Source organism: Castanea sativa, chromosome 3 (assembly GCF_040712315.1).
Source record: "Castanea sativa cultivar Marrone di Chiusa Pesio chromosome 3, ASM4071231v1".
Classification (NCBI taxonomy): domain Eukaryota; kingdom Viridiplantae; phylum Streptophyta; class Magnoliopsida; order Fagales; family Fagaceae; genus Castanea; species Castanea sativa.
Window position 1 is genome coordinate 17,775,594 of NC_134015.1, and position 10,380 is coordinate 17,785,973.

Genomic DNA, 10,380 nt, shown 5'->3' on the forward strand with positions numbered 1-10,380 from the left:
TGTTATTGCTGCTAGATTTGTACAATTTTAGGAAAACTAAAGTTTTTATAGATTAAGCAACTTTGTTTTTTGATAATTTAGTTGTTAGAAGTTGTGGTAGGGTCAAGATTCTGTTTCTTTATGATGCATTGGCTTATCGGCTGGTTTAAGTTTAGGTCTTCCGTAAGAGGAATTATACCCCATTTAAAAAAAATTTAAAAAGGAATTAAACTCCATTTATTCCACTTTCAATCATTGGTTCATTCATTTGTTAAGATTAGATAGACATATCTCTATCTTACACTACGCCCAAAAATTGGAATTAGGTTCCACAAATGATTAAGAACATATGCAATATGTCTAGGCTTCACTTACTCCAGTGATAAGATTTGCAATAATTGTATGTATTCAAGATATGCAGACGCCACAACAATAATAAAAAGCAATACAAATTGCAAGATCAGATCAGAAGCCACAACATTAGGTACCTATTGATCCAAGAAAAATACACACCCTGCTACCTCTCTAAAATCCTATTTCTAGATATTACTAAAAAGTGTAATATCAATGGCCCCTTACAATGCAATTAAATTAGCATTATGTCTCAATAACACAATAGGAATTCTTGATCTTGAATATTTTACATATCACTGTTATCTCATATTCTTTTGGTAATTTGGACTACTATTTTACTTGAGATCTTTTGTCATTCTATAGAAGTTGTGGATTATTATGAGATATAATAGTCTAAATCATTTTATCATCTTCTCACATAACTAATTTGAGTTAATTCCAAATTGTTTGTCGTTATTGTATATGCTTATATTTGAATAAAAAATAGTTTAAAGATTCAGACAAATGAAACATGCATGATTTAGAGGTAGCCATCTTTATGTTTGGAGGTGGGGGGGGGGGGGGGGCTTTTTTTATTGATGGATTGTTATTGATTAAAATCATCAATAACTATTCTAGAGATTTTTAGTGAAACTCAATTTTGCATATATATTGAATAACTATTCTGGAGTGGTCAAATGTCCACTTTGTGAGTTGCTTGAGGTAACCCAAAATTTCTACTACTGTATAACTTGCTATATTTTACCAAGCAGAGGGAGATTTAACCTATATACTATGCTTTTCTGCCTGATATTAGTGTTTTCCATGTTGGTCTGCATGACTTCATGTCTCATGAAATTTTTTATTGGAAAATTATTTGAAATACTGTCTGCTACATATATGATTGTCAACGTACTAGTTACCAAAAGTAGTAGCAGATGATCAGTAGGATCAAGGGAGCCTTGGCCCCACCAAAATTTTTGAAAAAAAATTAAGGAATTATTTTTTTTGGAATTATCCTAAATAATTTGAAAAATTTTAAATGAACCTTATCATTTTGGCCCCCATACCCAATAATTTGTATGTATGTGTGTGTGTGTATATATATATATTTAAGAAAGTCTAAAAATAAACATAACTTTCATTTAAATAGAATACAATCCATAAATATATATGTCAAAAAATTACAATTATTAAACATTTAGCATATTTAAAATGAACACATAGGTATATTTACAATTACCTCAGCAAATAAAAGGGAAAAAATTTAATTTTCAATCCAATACACCTAGGGCTTACTTGTACTACAATAGTAGAGAAATTGAAAGGCCAGAAGTTTTGTTGATTCATCGCACTACCAAGTGCCCCACACAGTTGCAGAACATTTTGATCGTAGTGCTCTCACAGGTGACTCTCTCTCTCTCTCTCTCTCTCTCTCTCTCTCTCTCTCTCTCTCTCTCTCTCTCTCTCTAAGTTGGTGTTTGCCTTGTTCTTCTTTTTTCTTTTCAATTCTTTCCTTTTCCCACTACTGTTGTAGTTTTGTGTTTACAATATAAAAAGTAAAAGTTTTGAGTGACTAGACTAGATAAGAAAGAGTGAAAGACAAATTTGAAGCTTCCGTAGGCCTCTCACCCCATTGCAGTGCTCCTATGTTACTTTATTTTTCATCTGCTTTCTCTTGATTTTTTTACTTTACTTTTCATTTACTTTCTTTTTTATTTTCCTTATAATATATAATTTTTTATAATAATCGATATATTATGTACCGTATGGCATTACAATTTATAAATGTACTTGATTAGTTTGATTAAAATGTATGGTATATACTACTATGTTAACATGTATTTAGTTATTGTTTATAGCACATATTGAATTATAAAGTATTGTACATTACTATTTTAGATTTCATACACACCAAAAAAACATTTATATATGGTCTTCCTAAAGATAAATTTCTGGCTCCGCCACTGAACCAAAAAACTATTTATTTGGGATTGTTATTAGATAAATGTTATTATAATGATCTTAATGATATGAATATAAGTACAACACCTAAGATTACAAGCATTAATCTGACTACTTTAAGTCTTGCCTCATTTTCTTATTGCCAAATATTTTTATTTGGTCACAGGTAGACAATGTATCTTCCCCCAAAGGAAGTCATGTGCTGCCCTTCATGGAGAATCTTTTAATTTTGTCATTGGTAACAGGTATGCGGCAGCATTAGAACAATTGAAGAAGTGAAATTTTCAACCATTCCATAGATTCATTATCAGCTGGTGCTCTCATTTCCAAGACCCTTCAAAATTTCCACTGTTCCATAGATTCATGATCAGCTACATATGTGCCTCTTATCTCTTGCAAACTGACAATCTTGAAATAGGAAGTAGTGAAATTGTAGAAGTAGCAGCTTCTCCGAGGCAACCCAAATTGTAGAAGTTAATTGGTTCATTATTGTGATGGTCATTTTAGTTTGGTTAGTGAAAGCATCTCCAATGAAAGAACTTGTATTTAGAATAGGTGAATTCTAGTTTAGTCATTGTGAAAGATTGTAGCGACAATTGTTTTGAAAGAGTAGCTAGTTTGTTATCTTGTTTAATGTAATATGGCCACTCATTTTATTATGATGTAATGGAAATTGAACTGCATTTTTTGCAATGGAAATTAACACTTAGTTTTGTTTCTTATTGGAATATTATTTATTATAATTGAAATAGACATCCATAAATGTAAATTGCAATTACATTAGACCTCTAGAGTGCAATTATGCATATATGCAATTCTTTGAATCTTTACCAACTAAATATGACTTAATTAGATACCATACACATGAACATCACGTAAGAGAAATAAATTTAGTAGAGTTTCCTTAATATTTTGTTGTTCACATAAAGGTTTTGTAAACTATTGATTAACACAAAATAGAATACTTATATCTAGTATCACCATTATATAAGCTTATGAAAAACTTTACAAAATAGTAACTAATAATGTTTGTCAAACCAAAGGTCCTACCTAAGACCAACACAAAATAGGTTATTTTTCTCCATTAACACAATCAAATAATCTTATGAACAAATTTACAAAACAGTAACCACAAAAGGTTCTAACAATCAAATGTCCTAACATATAAAAGATCCTACAAACTAGTACTGCTGCTGCCCCTCATCCTTTTCTTGCTCCATTTCCAGCTCTTCCTCTAGCAACAATTCCATTTCCTTTTCCATATCTACCAACTTTACTGCTTCCAGCGACACTTGTTTGGGTTGAGAATTGTAATAATAGATACATTGGATTATACAATAAGCATGTATGCACAACAAACTCAATGACCAAATACTAGCAATATGCAAATAACAAGCACAATGTGTAGTATATATATAATCTGGCTTCCAGCAACACCTAATGGGTGATGATGCTCTTTCACTCTTAAGCCCATAAACATATGATTGCCTCTCATTCTCCTAACCTACAACAAGTTCGAAAAGTTTGCAGTTAGTAACTACAATAGGTAAGTAGCACAATAAAAAACTTATTTAGCAATTAGCAAGTATTAATACATGGTTTTGGCTCCCTCTATTCATTGTTGCTCCTTGTATTTGCTCAGTTTGGCCCCCACTAGCATCATTAGATTTGGAGGGTAATTTGCATCCTCTTTTGTTGCGACCCAATTGTCCACAATTGCTACATTTTTGTACGGATGACTTCTTCAACTTATGTGAAATCCTTGGTGCCTTATCAACAACTTTCTTCCTCTTCTTCTCCTTTGGTCCTTCAAGCTATACTAGCATAATTGGAGGCAAAATCTTATCACATGCTGCATTTGGCCAAAAGTCCTCACCATTGGTAGGCTAGATGAGGTGTGAGTATGTTCTAAGGTAATTCTCAACCTTGTAATAGCTAAGCACATAGTTTTTTGCCTTTTCTTTCTTGTAAGCAATTGCTAAAACTGCATGCTTGCAAGGGATGCCGGTTAAATACCATCTATAGCAAGCAAATGTATGCTTATCCAAATCAACTACAAACTATTTTCCCTTACAATGCACTTCAAACCTCGATCCACCAGACCATGTAGATTTGCAATCCCTAGTTGCTTCCTTTTTAACTTCTAATTTATCTTGAATCTTAGGACAAATTGGGCCAGACTTCTTCAACATTATATCCCTATTTCTTGGGATCCTTTTCATAAAATACCTCCTAATCATCTCACACATAGTCAATATGGACTTAACCTTAGCATCAAAAATCTTAGAATTAAATGACTCACAAAGATTCAAAAATAAAGGTTCAGCCATGTTCCCTCACAGGACCAATATCAGTTAACAACGACCCCAAAAACCATGACTAACTGTCCTTGTTCTCGTCCTCACAAATAGCAAATGCTATTGGGTACATCCCATCAATTCTCATCAATTCCAACAGTTGCCAGTAGTTGCCTTTAAAAAATCCTCTTGAATGACAAGTATCAAGACTAATAATTAGCCTACATTCCTCCGATTTAGGTAAAAATTCATGATTGAACCAACCAATTTGATTCGGTTTTTAAAACCATGTAAGTTAGGTGCTACGTGAGGCCTATCACATGGAACACACACACACACACACAAATATATATATACATTATCTAAGATAGAATTCTATTTCAACATAATCTAAGTATATGTGTGTGAAGCTCCACCTAGAGACTTGAATCCTAACCCTTGCCTCCCATATTATACACCACAAACACTTATACGTGTAGTGTCCATCATGCCAAGAGTGTAGGGTGATATCACATGGAACATATTAATCCTACATACATTTCTCCAATTTTTAGGCATGTAGGATTTGTATGTGCCAATGGCACATAACAAGACAATGGTAATATAGTTGGAGGACAAGGTGTTTTTGAAACTAAAACCACACAGTGATTCAAGGATCCAAAGTGTGTCTGCACAAATTCAACTCGTGGAAGGGTAACCACATCTGTAGGAATGGTAATTCTGCTACTCGCTTATTAGCTAAACATGCAAAATTGATTTTAGATTGTGTAATTACTAATCAGGTTCTGAGCGATGTAATCTCTTTGGACTTTAGTCTTTTTTAATGAAAGTTTCTAAACTTATTTACCATAAAAAAAAATAAAAAATAAAAAAATAACCCAAACTTGCAATCAAAATGAAACGTTTGAAACATCAAGGACTAGAATGAAAACTACCCCAAATGTAAGGGGATAAAAGTGAAGTTTTGTCTTTTTTTAACAAGCATGTTTTGGGATGTAATGAATCCTAATGTAATTTGATTATATGTATATTTTATTTTGATTTGTGTTGACTGAAAACTTGATTTAATGTTAAAATGTTTTGAGATTTTTTGTAACCATAGAAAGATTCCTAGAGAACATCTACTAATAAAGAAAAAAAAAACTCGAAATAGGCATCTATATAATATTAAAAAATTATAAATAAACAAAATTGTTATTTCTAAATCCATTAAGAAGCAATCATCTACCAACAAAGAAAAAAACAAAAACAAAATAATGTTTTTTTTTTTAATACTAGGCTAGCTAGGATTTTTTTTTTTGGTTGAAATTAGAGTATTCACAGTGGTAGTGCTAAAAATTTTAGCTTTCAGCATCTCAAAAAACTACTTTATCTATTTTACTACCTCACTTTTGCAATACATCCAATATCAAATGTTCTATTTTTTTATCACTTCATTTAAAATAATATAAACAACTCATTAAAATAATAAGGGAAGAGAGAGAATTTGTATTTTTTAATTGAAGAAAGAGATATCATCTTAATAAAATATTGTATTTTATTTTTAACAACTTGCTAAAGTCAACTGGTATTTATACCAATTTACTTTAGTTGCAAAAAATTTAGCTTTAGCTTTTCATATAATACATGATTTTTTGGTTCTCTAGTGGTAAAATAGTTTTTTTACTAAAATACAATCATCATTATGAATGTTTTTATTGTTTTTGATAGATTTTTGAGTTGAATAGTTGGTATTTGGGTTAGACTAACTAGGCTGATTGGGGGAAAGGGGAGCCTACTGTTTTGGAAGGGGGCCCAACTACCAAAATAAAATATATAATAATTATATATATATATATATATAAACATTTGGACCCGGGGGGCCCAAGCCCCCTTGGGCCCCACCTGAGTCCGTCCCAAAAAGCATGTTATGAGTTGTAGTAGAGTTGTAAATGAACTAAATTGTTTATAAATAACTCAAGGTTGACACGAGAAAAAGCTTATTCATATTTGTTTGCTTAGCAAACAAGCCAAGCTCAAATATAATAAATTTTTGTGAACATACAAATGAAAATGCAAGCTTGATTTGACTATATATATTATTATATTTTTATATAATTACACTTGTCCAAAATATATACTTAAATAGACTTGAGAATAGAATGTATAAGTTTGTAACAAAATTCATAAATTCAAAATTTGTATTTGTAGTTTATTTGCACTACTTGGACTGTTACAAAAGATAAAAGTCCAAGTTTGTTCAAGGAATTCACCTTATTATGTTTAAAAGATAAAAGTCCAAGTTGACTAATATTTCTCACTCAAATTGATGTATGGATGACATGTATTAATACTTAAACATCACATGCTGAATTTTATATGCAATGTTTTACTGAATGAATACCATAACATATAATAAGTTTATAACTAATAATACTTAGTTTAAAATTATATATATATATATATATATATATATATATATATATATATATATATATAGGGTTGAGTTCACGTTACACCTAATGTAACTCTAAGTAATATTACACCACTTAATATTTTTTAATTGGATGCAAATTTTGACAAATCCACTGGTAAATTAAATTATCTTTATATATTTTCCATGTTTACAAAATTTAAAGGTAATCAAAGATTAATAGTCATGTCATGAGTCAATTGTTTAAATTCAAGTTTTTGTATTTTAAAATAATGTATAAAAAATGAGTTTATGAATTAAATGGTAAATAACATTCAATTGACATGAAAATTAGCATGATTGTCAAGAACATATAAAACATGTAATTCAACGGTGGAATTTTGATATATGAATTTTATAATAAGTTATTAGGTAGTGTAATTCTAAGCAATATTGCACTATTTAATATTTTTTAATTATATGCGAATTTTAATAAACCCACTGTTAGATTAAATTATCTTCATATATTCTCCATGCTTACAAAATTTAAAGGTAATCAAAGAATAATAGTCATGTCATGAATCAATTGTTTAAATTCAAGCTTTTGTATTTTCAAATAATGCATAAGAAATGAGTTTATGAATTAAATGGTAAATAACATCTAATTGACATGAAAATAAACATAATTGTCAATTAAATTCTTAATGAAATTAAATATTAAAATAGTTGGTGTTGTTGACTTTCCATTTAATTCAGAAGAAGTTAAATTATTCATATTTTTACAAATATTAATAATTAGTAGAATGAAACTCAAACGAACAAATCTTGTGTTTGCAAATTTATTATTATCATACCAACAGAAAGGAAAAAAAAAAAAAAAAAGCCAGGCAGGTTTACAAATTTATTACTAAAAGCATAACAGGATGATATAATTGGAATTCATTTAACAAAACGTGGAAGCTTTTGACTTCCTTTATTTTAGTTCACGGCAGAAGCTAAAGAAGAAACTGCTAAACGATTTTGCAGCATGGCCATTCAGTTCACGGCAGAAGCTTTTGACTTCCTTTATTTTGGTTCTATGCATGCATCGTGCTTATTCACTAACATGTTAAGCATTCAAGGTTGTGATGGAAGCATATGCAAGAAGCTCTGTGTCACTTTCAAATTTAGCCATGTCTTCCTCTTTCAAGTTAACCCATACTTCTATTCCATCCCCACTTTTGGTGTCTATAAATATAACTACGTTCTTGAAAGGCATGCTAACCAGACCAATCCACATGGGATTTCCCCAACCAAAGTCCACTTCATACATAGGAAACCTGCACCAACTACTGAAATTGAATGGAACTACATCTTCTTTCATGACTTTTCCACTAGCCTCTTTGAGAAAATTCAAGTGTTGAGCGTGGTCTTGTAATTTTTTCACATACTCACTATCAATTTTTCTTATCGCGGCTCTCACTTTGCCCACAAGGCCATTCCTCTCTTCACAAGACAGAAGGACTGTTGCAAGTCGGAAGATATTTCCAAAAGAATTTCTAGGCAATGGCGGATCCATCCTTGTCCGTAAATTCACTGCAAAAAGCACCATATTGGGCTTTTTAGGCCCAAAGTTTGCTTGCGTAGCAGCAACATATCGGCTCCATAAAAAGACTGACAATGCCTCAACACGACTGGGGTGTATTGGACTTTCTAAGCCTGAGCTTTCCCCGTATTTTTCTCTAAGAGCCACTATTGAAGCAGAACTAAACACAAACCTCTTTAATACAAGCTTCTCTTTTATCATACTATTTTCTGGTTGAAACCCAGATAAAGTATTTGTTGGAGGAAAGAGAGTCGATGCTTGAAAATCGGGATATATATCACTCTCACCTCGAGCTGTGGCTGCCCAAGATTTCATAAACATGATAAAGGATGTGCCATCAGCAATCTTGTGGGAAATGCATGCAGCGATGGCAATACCTCCACAAGTGAAGTAGTTGGCTTGAACAGCGAAGGCAAAACGGTGTGTGCCATCAATATCGCACGGAAGAAATTTCTTGAATTCTGCTGGATTTTGATTTGTAACCATATCTGAAAGCTCACACTTGACTTGGGCTTCGCGATACAACACGCCTTCATCGTTGCAGTCTACCGATAGATTGTCTTTAATGCGGCCAGCTAAAGGGTAGTAACGTGTTAAGACGTTGGACAATGATTGCTTGAGCACACTAGAGAACGATTTGCCAGGGTCGGTGCTGATTTTAGAGTAAGCATCATTCTCTGTGTAGAAGAAGAGAAATGGAATATACATGCGGGGGAATATTTGGTCGAGAAAGGAAAGCTCATAATAGCGAAGATGAGTGGGAGTTGGCGAAGATGGTTTGATATTCTCATTGGAAATTACTTCCACTTCAACATCCTTCATTTTCTCTTGCCAAAGTAAGTTCAAACTACTTTGAACAAGTGCTTCTATGAATGGTTCTTATGGAAATGGTGGCATCTATCTACGTATATATATATATATATATATATATATATATATATATTAAGCTTCTGCAAATGTACTCGTCCATGGTTTGATAAGACGTGGATGTGCAAGGTATTGACCGCTTCATTTCAAGTTGGTCAGCAATTATCCGATTGGACTAAAAGCCATATTCCAGCTAAACATTGTAAGTAAATTCTTAAGGAAGTTAAAGGAATTTTTTATGTACGTACCCAATGGGTTGTAGGGAATAGGGATAGTATCTTAACCTTTTAGAGTGAGTTTTAAGCATTTGGAATTGTATATGTCCTCTTGGATCATGGGCTGTATTAAAAACGTTAGATAAGTCTTCTAATTTTCATTTGTATATTCATTTCCATTTGTTAAGTGTATACTTAACCAATCAAATTCTAGAAAAATCACAAACTTTATAGAAAAATCACAAACTTTATTATTTTTCTTTTCTTGAATCACCAACTTTATAACAAAAAGTTATTTTAATATGATAATGATACACACACATGTAAGAAACCCTATATATTTCCTAATTATTAATATATTAAAATTATATTATATTTATACTATATAGTATATACAAACACATTCACTCACAGCCCAACTCACATAGATATAATAATAATAATAATAATGCACACAATCAATAGCAGCCTCATACACATACACATAATATAAATTTGTCATAAAAGAGGCACTCACAATTCATAGAAACTCACTCTTAACTCTTAGAGTCCAAGATATCGAGAGAGAGAGAGAGAGAGAGAGAGAGAGAGAGAGAGAGAGAGAGAGAGAGAGAGAGAGAGAGAGAGAGAGAGAGAGAGAGAGAGAGAGAGATGTGATCTACGTTGTTTGGTTTGGGATGGGTTGATATGTGTTATTATTTGACTTTGAACTTGATTGATCTATGATCAGAATGTGTAAATATATTT

General features: G+C 31.7%; 1 protein-coding gene across 1 annotated transcript; it reads right to left on the minus strand.

The window, feature by feature from the left end:
* Positions 1 to 7,800: 7,800 nt before the first annotated feature.
* On the minus strand, positions 7,801 to 9,413 carry LOC142630048 (stemmadenine O-acetyltransferase-like). Its single transcript, XM_075804118.1, has one exon. It carries the CDS (start codon positions 9,371 to 9,373, stop codon positions 8,075 to 8,077), a length of 1,299 nt encoding a protein of 432 aa, XP_075660233.1. The 5' UTR covers positions 9,374 to 9,413; the 3' UTR covers positions 7,801 to 8,074.
* Between the last annotated feature and the right edge of the window lie 967 nt (positions 9,414 to 10,380).

What these genes read in the sequence shown, in the direction of transcription:
- LOC142630048 (XM_075804118.1), bottom strand. Translation starts at nt 9,373, where the DNA reads ATGAAGGATGTTGAAGTGGAAGTAATTTCCAATGAGAATATCAAACCA.